We start from the raw sequence: 18,987 nt of genomic DNA on the forward strand, positions 1-18,987 counted from the left end.
TACATGTGTGAGACCTGGTCACTATGCGCCTGTGTTCCACACCCCAGTCAGCTATCTGGATTACCTGTATTGTACTGTCCCCAGCATGGGTGCAGTACTCAGTGGTGCCTGACTAGGTCAGGGGCGCCACACTTACATCATATGTTGATATGGCTTTCTATTATATCACCATCTATATACTGTATATCACAATCAATACTATACGAAGGTCTACAAAGTCTTTGATAAGATTCTGTTTATCACATTTATGCCTTTTCACTGAATTCAGGGGTTTTTTTTGTCTTTTTAATGTAGGATTATGAAATACAGGACCCTAATCTTATGCTGTTTCTTTGGAATTTCTGCAATCTTTGTACTATATCATCTATTTAATAAATCCCCAAATCAACAAAAAGAGATCTCAGCAGGGGTAGAGCTAAAAGTTTATCCAGAGGAGAAAATGCTGTCAGCGTTTCTATATGATGAAGTGAAGTAAGTACACAAGTGTCTCCTGATGTTACAGAAGTATTTATTTCTTGTACGGTTCGTTCCCCAGTCATGCATTGTGCTGTATGTCTGTCTGAGAGATTAAGCTAAATCAGCTTTTTACTTGTCTCCTCCTTAATTACAAAATATAGAGTGCTAATTCTAGGCTATGTATAAGGCCAGTTTGACTTATGTGTATTGCTGTAAAAGCTGAACTCAACAGCCTCACAAGTGTATACCATGGTGCTTGCAATTTGTGAATGCTTCAAAACGTTCCATATTTCTACATATATTTGATCTAAAACTTAGCCAGAATCTCTCTTACCATGACTCTGGGGAATCGGGGCTCCTAAACTGTCCCTCAAGCTAGTGGGGGTCCTATGCTCTCCCTAATCTCTGGGATACTCCTGATGGTGGAGAGGCCCGAGTCTCCTTCCTGGCCCTGCTCCTGACAAGTCCTGATCTGACGCTCCCTCACCCCAGGGAGGGACGAGACGAGTTCTGCAAGCTAGAAGGCCCTATGCTATCCCTAATCTCAGGGATGCTCCTGATGGTGGAGAGGCCCGAGTCTCCTTCCTGGCCCTGCTCCTGACAAGTCCTGATCTGACGCTCCCTCACCCCAGGGAGGGACGAGACAGGAGTTCTGCAAGCTAGAAGGCCCTATGCTATCCCTAATCTCAGGGATGCTCCTGATGGTGGAGAGGCCTGAGTCTCCTTCCTGGCCCTACTCCTGACCAGTCCTGATCTGATGCCGGCAGGGTGTAATGGGACAGGAGCATGTTGAAGCCACGGATAAAAACAGACAAGTGGAAAAAATCAAAACTGTTACACAGCATTCACACATAGGATAAGATAAGAGATTCAGGAGAAAAACCAGCAGGAAGGAAGCTACCAAACGGGTAAACTCCACAACTGCACCAAGCAATAGGCACAACTAAAGCACAACTTTAACCAGAGAGTCTGGGACGCCACACCTCACAAACCAACATAGAATAAACTATAGCTGGCATGGGTAGAAGGATTCTACCAGCATAAATAGGAGGGGTGCAGATGTGATAGGTCTTCCCACAACATGTGATTAAAGGAGCAAGCAGACAAGCAGAGATTAACTCTTGCTAGCTTAAGAATCGACACACAGCAGGTCGATGCCTGAGTCTGCCTGTGTTGATCCCAGACACCAAAGAAACCATTGGTTGGAGTGTTCTAATCTGCAATATGAACAGTTCAATGCCGCCATGACAGTCGGCTAAGTTTGCGCAAAACCCCTTGTGACAATTTCATTCAAGCTCTAAAAGTAAATTAAGAGCCAAATCAAACAAGTGAATAGAACATATTGGAATTTGTCAATATAAATCTCTAATCTGGAGTACCATCAGCAAATATATTTTACATTTTCATGAGGAGTATAGTGTTTACAATAAGAAGAAAGGAATTTTAAGAACACAGCCAGCCATACTATCCTAGCCCAGAACAGCAACCCTGCAAGGACACTGTTCTCAAATAACAAAGAAAAAAGAACTGTACTTTAAATATATATATATATATATATATATATATATATATATATATATATATATATATAATTGTCTGTCTTGCTCCAAAATTGTGTCCTTACGGTGACAAACAGCGGATTGGCCGCTCGCCTCGGCTCCGTCCCCCCCGCACGGATTGGCCATTCGCCTCGGTTCCGCCCCCCGCACGGATTGGCCACTCACCCAGGCTCCGCCCCCCACACGGATTGGCCTCTCACCCCGGCCCCCTGCACGCATTAGCAACTCGGCTACGCCCCGCCCCCGTCACGCATTGCACGCTCGCCCTGGCCCCGCCCCCTGCACGCATTCCCCGAAACTACACGGAGCCCCGACTCCCAGGTGAGTGCTGTACCCCCGGGAGCCCACACCAGCGTACGCCGGTGTACGCTGGTGTGGGCTCCCGTGCGAGCGGGGGACGGGGTACGCTGGTAACCATGTAATATTGTGTTGCATGGTTACCAGCGTACACCGGCTCCCAGGTGAGCGCAAAAAGGTCCTGCAGCGGCGGAACACACACACGCACACACAATCAGATCACATTCACTCTCACACACACCTCACACACACATCAGATCGCATCCACACACTCACAACTTCCAGTGATATCGCTTGCTTCTCGGCGGCGATCCTGTGCGTGCAGTGACCTTCCAGGACCTGCCGGAGGATCACATGGCCAGAAGCATGTCTTATCTCCGGATGTTGTGAGTGTGAGCGCGTATGTGCGATATCATCAATGTGTGTGTGTGTGCGTGTATGCGATAGGATGTGTGCGTGTCGGTAGAAGGCAGAGGAGCACGGCGTGCAGCACAGCTGCTGGGACCGCCCACTGGAGGGCACAGGCAGAAGTGGGGTGTGAGTGTATGCGATCAGATGTGTGCGTGTATACTGTCTGATGTGTGACTGTGGAGCACGATGGGGGGTGCACAGCATGGGGGATGGAGCACGATGGGGGGTGCACAGCATGGGGGATGGAGCACGATGGGGGGTGCGCAGCATGGGGGATGGAGCACGATGGGGAGTGCGCAGCATAGGGGATGGAGCACGATGGGGAGTGCGCAGCATGGGGGATGGAGCACGATGGGGAATGCGCAGCATGAGGGATGGAGCATGATGGGGAATGCACAGCATGAGGGATGGAGCACAATGGGGAGTGCGCAGCATAGGGGATGGAGCACGATGGGGGGTGCGCAGCATGGGGGATGGAGCACGATGGGGAGTGCACAGCATGGGGGATGGAGCACATTTGGGAGTGCGCAGAATGGGGGATGGAGCACGATGGGGAATGCGCAGCATGAGGGATGGAGCACGATGGAGAATGCGCAGCATGAGGGATGGAGCTCGATGGGGAATGCGCAGCATGAGGGATGGAGCACGATGGGGAATGCGCAGCATGAGGGATGGAGCATGATGGGGAATGCACAGCATGAGGGATGGAGCACAATGGGGAGTGCGCAGCATAGGGGATGGAGCACGATGGGGGGTGCGCAGCATGGGGGATGGAGCACGATGGGGGGTGCGCAGCATGAGGGATGGAGCACAATGGGGGGTGCGCAGCATGGGGGATGGAGCACGATGGGGAATGTGCAGCATGAGGGATGGAGCACGATGGGGAATGCGCAGCATGAGGGATGGAGCACGATGGGGAGTGCGCAGGATGGAGCACAATGGGGAGTGTGCAGCATGGGGGATGGAGCACAATGGGGAGTGCGCAGCATAGCGGATGGAGCACGATGGGGGGTGCGCAGCATGGGGGATGGAGCACAATGGGGGGTGCGCAGCATGGGGGATGGAGCACGATGGGGGGTGCGCAGCATGGGGGATGGAGCACGATGGGGGGTGCGCAGCATGGGGGATGGAGCACGATGGGGGGTGCGCAGCATGGGGGATGGAGCACGATGGGGGGTGCGCAGCATGGGGGATGGAGCACTATGGGGGTGTGCAGCATGGGGGATGGAGCACGATGGGGGGTGCGCAGCATGGGGGATGGAGCACGATGGGGGGTGCACACCTCCCCCTAAAATACACACACACACACACACACACCGCCACACACGCACTGCACAACACACCACACACACACTGGGAACCACAAACACCGCCCTATACAGACACCCACACACACACAGACAACGCCGCACACACACAACACACAAACACCGCGGCACACACAAATATACGCACATGCCGCACAACACACACATTGCACAAAACATACCTCCCACCAAAACACACACACACACACACACCCACACAAACCGCGCAACACACACACACAACGCTACAGACACACAGCGCTCCACAAACAACGTAACACACAATGCAACACACAAACACTGCTCTCACCCCCCCGCCACACCCAGACAACACCCAGAACATGTACAGCGCCCTACACAAACACTTGGTAACTACACACAACAACATCTATATATAACAAAAATCATACATGAACTACACAATACGTAAATTCTAGAATACCCAATGCGTAGAATCAGGCCACCTCCTAGTATATATAATATACACTGATAGATATATCTATCTATCTATATATATACTAGAAGGTGGCCCGATTCTACGCATCGGGTATTCTAGAATTTACGTATTGTGTAGTTCATGTATGATTTTTGTTATAGATATAGATATAGATATATATATATATAGATATAGATATAGATATATAGAGATATATAGATGTTGTTGTGTGTAGTTACCAAGTGTTTGTGTAGGGCGCTGTACATGTTCTGGGTGTTGTCTGGGTGTGGCGGGGGGTGAGAGCGGTGTTGTATGTGTGTTGCGTTGTTTGTGGAGCGCTGTGTGTCTGTCGCGTTGTGTGTGTGTGTGTGTGTGTGTTGCGCGGTTTGTGTGGGTGTGGTGTGTTTTGGGGGGAGGTATGTTTTGTGCAATGTGTGTGTTGTGCGGTATGTGCGTATATTTATGTATGCCGCAGTGTTTGTGTGTTGGGTGTTGTGTGTGCAGCGTTGTCTGTGTGTGTGGGTGTCTGTGTATGGCGGTGTTTGTGGTTCCCTGTGTGTGTGTGTGTGTGTGTGTGTTGGGGGGAGGTGTGCACCTCCCATCGTGCTCCATCCCCCATGCTGCGCACCCCCCATCGTGCTCCATCCCCCATGCTGCGCACCCCCCATCATGCCCCATCCCCTATGCTGCGCATTCCCCATCGTGCTCCATCCCCCATGCTGCGCACCCCCCATCGTGCTCCATGCTGCGCACTCCCCATCGTGCTCCATCCCCCATGCTGCGCACTCCCCATCGTGCTACATCCCCCATGCTGCGCACTCCCCATCGTGCTACATCCCCCATGCTGCGCACTCCCCATCGTGCTACATCCCCCATGCTGCGCACTCCCCATCGTGCTACATCCCCCATGCTGCGCACTCCCCATCGTGCTACATCCCGCATGCTGCGCATCCCCCATCGTGCTACATCCCCCTCGTGCTACATCCCCCATCGTGCTACATCCCCCCCCATGCTGCGCACTCCCCATTGTGCTACATCCCCCATGCTATAATAGTTCTCCTATTATACTCAGAGAGGAGTATAATAGGAGGACTGTAATAGGAGGAGTAGTCCTGGGGGGAGAGGAGTATAATGCCGGCTCCCTGCACATGTGTACCGGGAGCCGGTGTACACTGGTAACTATGATACACATCGGGTAACTAAGGGACCTTAGTTACCCAATGTGTATAATGGTTACCAGCGTTCACGGCCTCCGTCAAGATCCAAGTATCGCAAGGTTATGTCTGGCGCTGCTGGGATCGTGACGGAGCCGGTGTAGAAGCAAGCGATATCCCAGGATGTTGTGAGTGTGTGGATGTGATGTGTGAGGTGTGTGTGAGAGTGAGTGTGATCTGATGTGTGTGTGTGTGTGTGTGTGTACTCACCTGGGAGTCGGAGCTCCGTGTCAGTTGGGCCAGAGCGAGCGTGCATTGCGTGAGGGGGGCGGGGCCTGCAGAGAGCCGGGGCGAGAGGCCAATCCGTGTGGGGGGGCGGGGCCATGGCGAGCCCAGCGGCCAATCAGCTTTGTGTCACCGTAAGGACACAATTTTGGAGCATGACAAACAGACAGACAGAATAAGGCAATTATATATATATATATATAGATATCTATCTCTATCTATATCAGTATCTATATAATATAATAAATATGAGAAATCTGCTTCCTCCCCACTTAGCAGCCGCATCTTCCCATCCATCCTAAATTAGTCATCAGTTCTGTAGAAACTTCTCAAATCTATCTATAAGGCCTCTGCCACACTCACGTGAATTTCACGCACGTGCCGAGAGACACGTATTTTCCCTGCGTGTTGTGTGCAGGTAAGTACGTGTCTCTGGTACGTGCGTGACACGTGTGTTCTACGTGTGCTATCCGCGATAGCACACGTAGAATCAGTAATTATTATACTCACCTGGTCCTTCCTGATGTCCGCGCTGCTGTCCGTGGTGCTGATCCTCGGTCTCCAGCCCTCCCGTCTCCCCGCTGCTGCTGCTGCTGCCAGGCTGTGAAGTGAATATTCTATGAGATTAATGAGCGGCGGTCGGCAGCAAGAGGCAGCAGCGGCAGAGACAGGAGGGCTGGAGAAGGTGAGTTAATGTTTTTTATTTTTTTCCCTGACATGTGTGTTTACTCCGGCGCGTGTCACACGGGACCGCATCCACACTACACCCGTGTGGTACGGGTGCGGGCCGTGTAACACCCGTGCTGCCGGAGAAAACACTGACATGTCAGCGCTTTCAAAATCGCACACACGTACAAACGCACACGGACACACGTTCCGTGTGGTTTTACGTGTGTGTGCCTGCTACCATAGGGTAGCATTGGTTAAAGTGTCTCCGTGCCGCCGGTACGTGTAAAAAATGACAAACACGTGCCGGAGGCACGGATGTGTGGCACAGGCCTAAGACTGACTGCAGGTATCATGTGACAGACATTTTACTCTATGGAGTGAAGAGCAGGGAGAGGAAATAAGTAAAGGGAAACCCAGACTTTTGTGATCTTTCTAACAAGTCTTTTACCACACACTAGAGCTGGATTCACATCTACACTGATTAGTACTGCTGTATAATATCCTCCATGTTGACAATGTTTGTCGTTGTGGTAAAAATGAATTTAAAGGAGGAATCCATCTTTGTATGTTGTGCTTTGTATGAGAGATATTACTGCAGCTTGTCTGCCGCCCTCAGCTCCTAGTTGATTACAAATTGAGAGTGAGCTTGCATAAGGGAAAAAGTGGTGAAAATGCAGAATATAATATCATAAAGAGTGTTATCCCTCATGTATTCACACAAGACAGCTTTTGAACAGTTACTTTGTGGAGGTCACCTGAGCTGTAGTATGTTTGTTTAAACGTAATAAGAATGTCTGTGTATATAACTAATCAAAATGTAGATGTAGATGCAAAATTATCTTTCTGTCTATGTAGCAATTGCACAGACCTATAGTATAATTTAAAGTTGTATAGTCATGAAGGAGTTAACCAAAGATAATGAAGCCAAAATGTGAAGCTACAAACTCTTATCAGTAGTGTCCACACAGAAAGAATGTTTTAATGAACAGATGTATTGTACAAATGCTGGGAGAAAATGGGGAGTGAAAAGCACTCCTTGTTGGCTTCAAGGTTATTTATGCTTACGGTATATTTGGATCTATCATATTAAACTAGTTCAGTTGGTGACGCTGGCTGAAAAGAAAGCATGTCTGTGTTCTTTGTCATATATATATATATATATATATTAATATTGGCACTGATATACAGCTAATACGTCATCGTCTCTGTATATCCCAAATGAGGACTCCATTAGCAGTCTTCAACGCAAATTCCTCCCTTGACAACTTTACTTAAAATTAAGATTGCTCCTTAAAAGAACACTTACCATATTTTTTCAGGTTATGAGATGCACTTTCTCCCAAATATTTGGGAAGAAATTGAAAGGTGCATCTTATAATCCAAATGTAGCTTATTGGGGAGTGTTGGAGAGGGGTCAACGGAGGCAGGGGAGATGTTGCGAGTTGTGGGTGCTGTGCTGCAGGCTTACTGTGGGTGAAGGCGGGTTGTGCTGCAGGCATGGTGCTGGGTGCTGTGCTGCATGCAGTGGGGCAGGGGATGCTGTCGGCGGTGGGGGCTTCAAATAATGGCACCCGGAATTGGCAAGTACGCAGATGGAGATCTCAGCTCAAGATCTCATCAGTGCACGTTCCGCCTCCGGCCCATTGATTCCCTGCAACAGACTTAAGGAAAATGGCGCCTGGAGGTGGCGCGTGCACAGAGATCTTGGCTTGTCATTGAGCCGAGAACTCCATTTGCGCACACGCCACCTCCGGGTGCCATTTCTTTGAGGCCTGCATCACCGACAGCTTCTGGATGCTCCCCCTGCCTCAGTGCCTACAGTAAACATATGAGACACCCGCTGCACCAGCCTACTCCACGACCGCCCCTTCCTCCTGTGACCCCGCTCCAGCACAGCTGTTGCCCCCCCCCTTCGGTAATTCAGAAACTGAATTTAAAACGGACCCCAATAGACATATATATTTTTTTTTCTCAAAATGTGGGGTGCGTCTTAAAACGAAAAGTACGGAAAATCTCCTATTGGGTATCGATGAACGAAAGATTCAATTTGCAAATCTCTTCTGATATACACAGAAACGTCTCGATGGATGATGTGTGCTATTTGAAAAGTCCAAGTCTGTCATAATTAGACATGCATACCGTATTTATGCATTATACCACCAAATATAGTTGGGACTACAAAAAACCGCAAACTACGGAATAGAAACATGACACAACAAAGCCAATAAATTATCTATAATTCCTAGAAGTTCGCTGCATGGTTTACTAATATTCGAATGCTTTACTATATATTTGCAGAGCGGTATGAGTATTCATATTATAAGCATGCTGCTTCATTTTGGCACCACAACCAAAGTGCCCCTTCCCAGCACCATAGGGTCCAATAAAATTCAAAGCAAATTTCTGGGGGATATCTTATTCTTTCATCTCACTTGTTTGTCATGCCCTAGATTCCATTGCCCTAGGAAACTACCCATAGAGGTCAAGCAGTAAATATAGGTTTTGTGTAGTTTGTTAATCTGCAGATTTACAGGAGAAACCTGGGAGACTGGGGACAGCTTGATTCAGAATGTTTGGCGCCCCTAAGGCTCCAGTCACTACAGAGTATTGTGACTCGCCCACCCCAGGGCTATGGGACACCCGGTGCCGGGCCGGACTAGTCCGGGGGGGTCGTCAGTGGTGGCGGGGCCCGACTCCGTGACCCTGGCGGGAGTCAATTAATATGGCTTCAGTGTTGGGGGTGATTAAAGTTTATGTGATTTAAAGTTTGTATTCGTGACGCCACCTGTGGTTTGCGGCTATTAAGCTGCCGCTGCTGTATGGGGCCTCCGGGGCTGATGTAATGGCAGCTTGGATGGTCCTGCTCCCCACAGGTGGAGCGGTGCCCCGGGGCAACTGTTGGTGCTTGTAAGTGTCAATGTAGTGATGGAAGTCTATGCAGTGAAATAACGGAGACAACACCAGGGGGTGCAGTTTCAAGGTCTTTACTCACAGTTCCTGGCTGGTGCACACTGGTGCCGTTGGACTGCTAGAACCCCCTGTCAGGGACCTCCGCCGATCCCGGGTAGATCTGGGGATAAAAGCCGGTGCACCCCTCTATTGTGTTCCTTTCTTCAGCTGACCTCTAAGCCTTGCCTTTGCTGGATGAACCTGGCTTGGCCTCCACTACAGCCTCCGGGCTGGGGGCTGGTCTAGTGGGTATTCTACCCCCTTTCCAGAGGTTCTGCTGTGGGCTGTGGCCCGGTGTGCTTGCAAGTACCCTGGGCCTCTGTTTTTACCTTTTGGAAATGACTTCTCTTCCTCCAGTTTCTAGGGACCGTCCCCTGTATGCAGCTTGATCCCTCCACCTAATATTTCTGTGGAACAGGCCACTAGCCTGAAAGCTGTCTGTGGCCCTGGAATCCCCTCTGTTCTGCTTGGTGTCACCTGGGCCTAGCCGGACCCCAGGGTCTTCACCAGGAAGCGTCACTTTCTCCTTCTTGCTCCTGACTGACTAGAGCACTTCTCCTTTCAGCTCTCTTTCTCCAACTCCTCTGCCTCCCGCAGACTTCTTACTCTCTTCAACTGCAAACTCTATCTTCTCATTTCTCTGCCTCCCGCAGACTACTACACTTGACCTTCCTGTAACTACTCTACATTCTGCTGGCTCCTCCCACCTCCCCAGTTGCTCTACCCTATGGAAGCAGGGATGGGTCTTACGGCCCCTCCCAGCATGCAGCATGGGAGGGTAGCTGCCACTGTCCCTGTGTGTGCCTAACAATGGGTGTAGTGTAGATTTGCCTGTGGACCGGCGTTTACTCCTTTCCTTACCCAGGATGGGACATCACACCTCTGGCTGAGGTGCAATGTCTCTGTGGCGACGGAAGCCTCAGGGGCGCCACAATTGCACCTTATTTAAGGTGCGATATTCGCCTCAGGTAAGGAGGGGGTTAATCACCAGTGTTCCACATTCACACTTTACATACAGCTTAGGAGCCTTCTCACAGGGGGGGGTGGCTCAGGGTAGCTAGGGGGGTGGCCATCATGAGGCATGGGACTTCCCCGGTCACTGAGGCCAGCCACCTGGGGGGCGGTTTCCACTTGGGGAAGAAGTAGGAGCAACTCGCACAATCTTCAGTCAGTCTACCCGGACACCAGTTCTGAGACACGACACCTTCACCACTTTCTTTATTCTCTTCATGGGGCCTGCGGCTTGGAGTGGAGTGCTCAGCCCAGGTTCCTCATGGCTGGAAGGGCAAATCTGACAAAGGACTTTATTCTTTCGAACACCGGTGACTGCTTCTAACTTATCCGAGGTTGACGGGGAACATCACAGCGGTTAACTGGTACTACCCGGGTGAGCGGCACAAAGAGTGAGTAAAGACGCCTGGAACCGCAGCAACTGACTCGGACTCTTTTATTACCAGCGCCAAAGGCCATCACCATCACTACTCCCTTCATCATCGTACCCATGGCCCGGACCATCTCTGCTGCTATTACCATCCGCCCCGGAGGAGAGCAACAGCAGTGGTCGCTAATCCCTGGCCGCGTATCACAGGTGGCATCACGACAATCTTCCTATTACAACCCCCCATCATCCTCCTTCATTATTGGTGTACACCGGGGCAGGCCACCGCGACATCCCAGATCACCACACTGGCCTGGTGATGAGCAACTTAGATATGAGACTCCGTGTCTCATTCCCCCTGCCCCCTGGGTGCTACAAATGTGCCTTCAAAAAATGTCAGGGATGGGATCCTTGTGGTTGGTGCTTAGCAAATAAATATTATTTTGAAACTCCAGGCAGATGACTTTTCAGAATTACCAAGTTTTATTCTAAATATGAAACATCAGGCAATTTTTTTTTTTTTTGTATTCTATTCTTTAGTTTTTTATCAGGTGGATCCTGTTCATGTAAGAAAAGAAAAGGCCTCCAGGTTTATGAGATAGAAGACTACCTAGATAAAGGAGATAAATCCATCAAAACGAGAAGAGTGAAGGAGCTCAAACATTTCAAAAAGAGGTAATACACAAAGAGTGAATTTATTAAAGGTGAATCAAATTTACCTTGAATTTTACAAAAAGTTAACATTGACCACAATCTTTTTGGTGCATCCATCAAAATGATGGCAAGATGGCTGCAATTTACATAGATTCTAGAGGTCTGAGAAGAGGTTAAGAAGATGTTATACTCATCTCTCCTCTATCATTTACTCTTCTGCTCTTTGTCTTCTCTCTTCCATTCTGGGGTCTTCGCTTGTCTAGACCCCACGCAATCATATGGGGCGTGCTGCACGTCAGCGATGTTCACATGGCCCTGGTGACTGCATCCAGTCTGCACGTCACAGATGCACATCGTGTCCCACGTGGCAGTGTGGGGCCTAGTGCATGAAATCTCACAGAAGAAAAATAAGCACGTCGGATGACTGTTGTCAGTGTGACAAACCTGGGGAGAGTTGAAGTAAGTGTAGAGCCCAGAGAAGGGGGTACTTGATCACGGGCGGTAACAAATGGAAATGTCACTCTGGTGGCCGTTGCCCGGTCCCTTGCTTTGGGCCCCTTTTTGTTATGGGGAGTATTTACCGGGGAGATAAGCGTTTTTGTCATGTGACGCCACCTGCGGGTTGCGGTTAATGATGGAGAACCGCCGCTGCTCAATGTGGGTACTACCAGGGCTATTGGTAGTGGCAGCTGTGATGGTAGGTCCTCCGCAGGTAGGGCTATGACTGGGAGATGTAGTGGGGCAATAATGGAGACCACACCAGGTTGTCTTTAACAGTCTCTACTCACTGTGGACCCAGGGGTTGCTGGTTCAGGTCCCTTGGAGGACCAGTGCCAATGTAGTGACCCAGGTTGCTCTGTCCCCTGCACTCTCTGTAGATTGAGTCCCTGGAGCGTTTGGGGACCCCGACTGTCCCTTTTGGGGTACAGTCACCTTCTCCATATGGCAGGCAGTGCGGACCCTGTGGGGAGGTAAGTGTCCGAACCCCGATCCTAGTTTAATGCTGATGCCCACGGATTATTTGGTTCGATGAAGTCCGTGAAGGTGTCCTCACCGTGCAGGTATTTGCCAAGCAGTGTGAAATTTGCTTGACCAAGGGCCCTGTGCCCCGTTCGTGCTCCGGTCCCAGTGGTTTCTCGGTACCCGTCCTGGCGACCTCTCTCCTGTGCCCCCGGGTCACTGCTGCACGGACCCAGCTCAGGCACGTCAGCACACCTCTCCGGTGTGCTTCACTCTTCCTGCTCTCCTCTAGACTCCCTGACCCTTCCCACCAGGCTTGCTATACCCAGGGACTCGTTCCCATGGCGACCATCCCCTTACATGGCTAACCCTCTATGCCCAGTGTGGAGAGGAGAACTAGGATTTAATGTGTGTTGGTGGAATCGGCACTGGTACTCCAGGTCCCAGGGGGTAGGTCCTGAATCCCCAAGAGGATTAAGTTCCTTGTAGTGCCCTGAGGTTCTCAGGGGCGCTACATAACCATAATAAAAATATATTTATTTTTTTTTTTTATAATTTTTCTGAACCCTTTCCTAGCCATTCAGAGCAAATCAAGTTTGCCTCCTAAATTGAGGAAATGAGCCTAAATAGAAGGTTGAGATTTGCGTTGAGAGTTCAGTGTTGGGCCTTATCCAGGAGTCCGATTTAAACATTTTATCTGTGTATTCTTACTGACCCACAGAAGAAAGTTAACATGGTCAATTATACTGCACATTATTATCAGGTAAATAGTGGCTGGATTTCCAGTACATGATCGCAGCTTGCATTCCGGAAGCATCCGCGAACTTCAAACCACCAGTATTGGCTGATCGGCAGGGGTGCCGGGTGTCAAACCCTCATCAATCATATATTGATGACCTATCCCAAAGATAGGCGATCAATATAAAAGAAGCAATGTCAACCCCTTTTAAAGAAGTTCTCCATGACTCTTTAATAGGGTGAGGCCTGGCTAGTCCTGACTGCCCCAGACTTCCTCTCTTGGTCTACAAATAGGGGAGACCTGTCAATCAACTATAGTGGTGGAGGAATAGCCGGAAGGGGGAGGAATAGCCAGCCCGGGGGGCAGGGTGGGCGGAATAGCTGGTACGGGGCAGGGTGGGTTGAATAACTAACTGGCCGGGGGGGCAGGGTGGAATAGCTGGCCGGGGTAGGTAGCAGGGCGGGCAGAATAGCTGGCCAGGGTGGGCTGAATGGCCGGGGGGGGTCTGGGCGGGTGGAATAGCCGGGGGGGGGATTTGGCAGCTGAGAGGGGGAATATGAATTGCTGGAGGTGGAATAGCCGGCCATTGGGATGGAAATATATGACTAACTGGCCAGGGGGGTGGAATAGCCGGCAGACAGGAGGAATGACTGGAGGGGGAATATTAATAGCTTGGGGGGGAAGGGGTGAAATTTCCGGCTATGGGGAGGTGAATATGAATGGTCAACCGGCTGGGAGGTGAAATAGCTGGCCGAGGTGTGCAATGTTGGCTATGGGTTGGCACCATGAGTAGAGTAACATGTTTCCTTTAACATTTATTAGAAAAGACCCTTTTTGTAGTTGGTGTGATTTTTTTTTGTTTTTCAAATATAATTTTAATAATTGTAATGATCACACGAGAACAGACTTTTTTTTTTTTTTCTTTTTCTTTTTTCAAAGATATGATTCTGGTGAAAAAAAGAAGCTGTTGATTGCTCCATCCAACACCCCTCTGAGTTACCCTATCCACGGAGTCCAGGTCATGCCTCTGCACACCATCCGGATACCAGGTAATGTTATAAATTCAACACTTTTAGAGTTTGCAAATCACTTAAAGGGCTTTTCTCTTTAGGGACAACCCCTTTAACACTGTGTCTATAGGAACAATTAAGCGATATCCAAGGGAATCCGCCAATGCAGCATTATTACATGGCAGCAGGAAAAACTTGCATTTATATATATATATATATATATATATATATATATATATATATATATATATATATATATATATATATATATATATATATATATATATATATATATATATATATATATATATATATATATATATATATATATATATATATATATATATATATATATATATATATATATATATATATATATATATATAACATAAATATAAAAATGCAAGTTTTTTTGCATTGAAGACTGCTAATGGAGTCCTCATTTGGGATATCCAGAGACGATGCCGTATTAGCTGTATATCAGTGCCAATATATATAATGATATTATTATTATTATTATTATTATTTTTCTATTATATTATTATTTTTCTATTATATTATTTATATTATTATTATTTTTCTATTATATATATTTTTTTTTTACTGTGTTTGCAATGGTAGAAACCACTGAAAGAATTACCATGCTGCAGATTATATTCTGCACCATATCTGCAAGGCATAAGAAACTCCAACATGAGCACAAAACTTTAGGTTTCTCATTGACTTTGCTGGCATAAGGATTTGCTTATAGTTGTGACAAAAGTGCATAAACTGCCTTATCGGTTTGGACACAGATTGTGTGGATAAAACCAATTCAGCAATAGTTGTTTTAGGTCCTGTTGACTCTTAGGAAGGATCATTACTGGTGATTGGACTTAGAGCTGCAATCACAAAGCATAAATTTTAAAGGGAATGCGTCACCAGGTTTGCTTTGTAATATGAACAGCATGATCTAGGGGCTGATGCCCTGATTGCAGCAATGTCATGTATAGGTCTGCTTTCTATCTTTTTAATACAATCCCTGTTTTTTCTGGTGCAGATCTAGCAGGAGTCCCGTATGAACCCTCCCACACCACTAATTTGCAGCTTTCTGTAAATACTATACAATGACAGAAAGCTGCTAATCAGTGGTGGGGGTGGGGTTACACAGAGTAGGAGGAGGACTAGGAGGCTTGAGACACATAGTCCTGTAGTGAAAATTAGAGATGAGCGAACCTGAGGTTCGGGTTTGGAAACAGAATTCCAAAAATGTTTGGGTTTGAAGTTCAAGTGAGTTACGAGTGCAAACCACTCAAGCAAGCCTCAATGTTCTTGGGTATGAGTGATGCACTTAGTGTTTTTGGAGTAAAATCAGTATGTGTACACACACGTGTATACACACACACACACACACACACAAACTCTCTTTATAGTTGGTTACATATGGGCGGAGAAACAAACTGGCCAATTACTGACTTCCCTTGAGGTTCGGATCAAGTCAGGATCACAAACTGAACCTTAGCTAAGGTTTGAATGACCCCCGCGAACTGAACCTCCAAATGTTCGCTCATATGTAGTCAAAATCTCCTGCTAATAAAACACTGATTTTTAATTGAAACAGCAACACACAGCCCAGTAAGTGATGCATGGCTGGAATTAGGCTTTCAACCCCTACAATATGCTGACTTCAAATTTACATACCAAAAACCTGCTGATTCTCTTTGAGCAGATTCATTAGTTTGGAAGCCCCTGAATTTAGATACAGCACAATACAGTATGTAGATATTTACATAAGTTTGTAAACTTTTATTAGAATTATCAGCTGCATAATGCACTTGCTTAGAATCCACTCCTGTATTTAAATTTCCATAAATTCTGAAAATATAAACAAAACTTGCAAATTTGTACTTTCTTTTAATTTTTCAAAAATTGAAATGAGTGCTCAATTTTTTTTCCCTCTTTATTTTAGGCCTACAAGTTCATATTGAAGAAAACATGATCAAACCGGTACAAAACTGTTATCTGTATTATAATATACAGTACAGACCAAAAGTTTGGACACACCTTCTCATTCAGAGTTTTTTCTTTATTTTCGTGACTCTGAAAATCGCAGATTCACATTGAAGGCATCAAAACTATGAATTACCACATGTGGAATGAAATACTTAACAAAAAAGTGTAAAACAACTGAAAATTGTCTTATATTCTAGGTTCTTCAAAGTAGCCACCTTTTTGTTTGATTACTGCTTTTCACACTCTTGGCATTCTCTTGAGCTTCAAGAGGTAGTCACCGGAAATGGTCTTCACTTCACAGGTGTGCCCTGTCAGGTTTAATAAGTGGGATTTCTTGCCTTATAAATGGGGTTGGGACCATCAGTTGTGTTGTGCAGAAGTCTGGTGGATACACGGCTGATAGTCCTACTGAATAGACTGTTAGCTGCTTTTTTCTTGCCATAATACAAATTCTAAGTAAAGAAAAACAAGTGGCCATCATTACTTTAAGAAATGAAGGTCAGTCAGTCCGAAAAATTGGGAAAACTTTGAAAGTGTCCTCAAGTGCAGAGACAAAAACCATCAAACGCTACAAAGAAACTGGCTAACATGAGGACCGTCCCAGGAAAGGAAGACCAGGAGTCACCTCTGCTGCGGAGGATAAGTTTATCAGAGTCACCAGCCTCCTCAGAAATCGCAGGTTAACAGCAGCTCAGATTAGAGACCAGGTCAATGCCACACAGAGGTCTAGCAGCAGACACATCTCTAGAACAACTGTTAAGAGGAGACTTTGTGCAGTAGCCTTCATGGTAAAATAGCTGCTAGGAAACGACTGCTAAGGACAGGCAACAAGCTGAAGAGACTTGTTTGGGCTAAAGAACACAAGGAATGGACATTAGCCCAGTGGAAATCTGTGCTTTGGTCTGATGAGTCCAAATTTGAGATCTTTGGATCCAACCACCGTGTCTGTAGAAAAGGTGAACTGATGGACTCTACATGGCTGGTTCCCACTATGATGTGTCATGGTGTGAGGTGCTTTGCTGGTGACACTTTTGGGGATTTATTCAAAATTGAAGGCATACTGAACCAGCATGGCTACCACAGCATCTTGCAGCGGCGTGCTATTCCATCCAGTTTGCGTTTAGTTGGACCATTTATTTTTCAACAGGACAATGACCCCAAACACACCTCCAGGCTGTGTAAGGGCTATTTGACCAAGAAGGAGAGTGATGGGGTGCTACGCCAGATGACCTGGCCTCTACAGTCACCAGACCTGAACCCAATCGAGATGGTTTGGGGTGAGCTGGACCGCAGAGTGAAGGCAAAAGGGCCAACAAGTGCTAAGCATCTCTGGGAACTCCTTCAAGACTGTTGGAAAACCATTTCCGGTGACTACCTCTTGAAGCTCATCAAGAGAATGCCAAGAGTGTGCAAAGCAATAATTAAAGCAAAAGGGGGCTACTTTGAAGAACCTAGAATATAAGACCTATTTTCAGTTGTTTCACACTTTTTTGTTAAGTATTTCATTCCACATGTGTTAATTCATAGTTTTTGATACCTTCAATTTGAATCTACAATTTCATGAAAATAAAGAAAACTCTTTGAATAAGAGCATGTGTCCAAACTTTTGGTCTGTAGTGTGTGTTTGTGTTTATATGTTTGTGTGTGTGGATATTTGTGTATAATATATATAATATATATATATATATAATTTTATAATTGTAAATTATATATTATATATATATAATATATAATTTACAATTTTTTTTTATTTTTTTGTCATATGTCATCTTTCCTACAATAGAGAAATTGAGTTGTATATATATATTTTTTTGTTTTGTTACCCCTTCATTCTCTAATGAAACCCTTGTATAATCTATAAACTCAAGTCACCATTGTATAGCCAATATTTCCCTTACAGACATGGAAAGGAATAGATCCATTGTCATGAGATTTTGAGGACTTACTAAATTATAATGGATCGTGTAACAGAATTTCAATTCATATTTTAGGTTACACTGGTGGCATCACTTGGCATCTTTAATACATTTGCTGATGTTTCTGATGAAGTGAAAGGAAGGGGAAGCAATACGTTAATAATAGAATCGCCTTCTCGTAAACTGCTGAATCATATTTTACAGCACATAACATACACAAGCACTGAATTTCATATCTCCGCTCTGGATATTGGTGAGTCTGTAATTCCTGATAACATTTATGTCTCACAAAATTAAACTTGCGTAACTGGATTACCTGATCCTCACTCCATGTTCTGGTGCCGAGTGTGTTTTGTCTCCATCTTGGTGTTTCCGCTGCACATTTTTGATTTAACATGGAATATTAAAGCGGAAATCTGCACTAAACATTAGATTAATGTGTGTGCACCTTCAGATCATGTGTATAAGATCGGCTTCTTGCTTGCCACATTGTGGGCGTGATCCTATTCTGTTCAATATATATTTTTTTTTTTTTTTAAACTTCCTTGCTGTTCCAGCGATATTGGCATTTTTATTTAGTGCTAATATATCTAATATTAACTGAGGAGCTGTTGCACGTGATTATGCAGAACAGCTTAAAGACACACACCGCAGATAATTCTTGGAGAAACACAATTAATAAAAGGCCTATTTCTCTGGAAACATGGTTCTGACAAAACAAAGACGTTCCATCATTTCTGTAGACAGGAGACTGCAGATTCTTCTTTCCCTATTCAAATGAATATGGGTTGGATCTATAGTCCCCAGCAGTAGCT

General features: G+C 46.5%; 1 protein-coding gene across 1 annotated transcript in view; it reads left to right on the forward strand.

Annotated features, from left to right (window-relative positions):
• Window positions 1-300: 300 nt before the first annotated feature.
• Window positions 301-18,987, forward strand: part of LOC142254470 (beta-1,4 N-acetylgalactosaminyltransferase 2-like) — a 31,636-nt gene continuing 12,949 nt past the window's right edge. Inside the window, exons 1-5 of the mRNA XM_075325533.1 lie at window positions 301-471; window positions 11,442-11,576; window positions 14,194-14,303; window positions 16,213-16,250; window positions 18,248-18,425. Coding sequence (XP_075181648.1) covers window positions 440-471; window positions 11,442-11,576; window positions 14,194-14,303; window positions 16,213-16,250; window positions 18,248-18,425 — 493 coding nt within the window. The 5' untranslated portion in view covers window positions 301-439. The remainder of the gene's footprint in view (window positions 472-11,441; window positions 11,577-14,193; window positions 14,304-16,212; window positions 16,251-18,247; window positions 18,426-18,987) is intronic.

Source organism: Anomaloglossus baeobatrachus, chromosome 10 (assembly GCF_048569485.1).
Source record: "Anomaloglossus baeobatrachus isolate aAnoBae1 chromosome 10, aAnoBae1.hap1, whole genome shotgun sequence".
Taxonomy (NCBI): Eukaryota; Metazoa; Chordata; class Amphibia; order Anura; family Aromobatidae; genus Anomaloglossus; species Anomaloglossus baeobatrachus.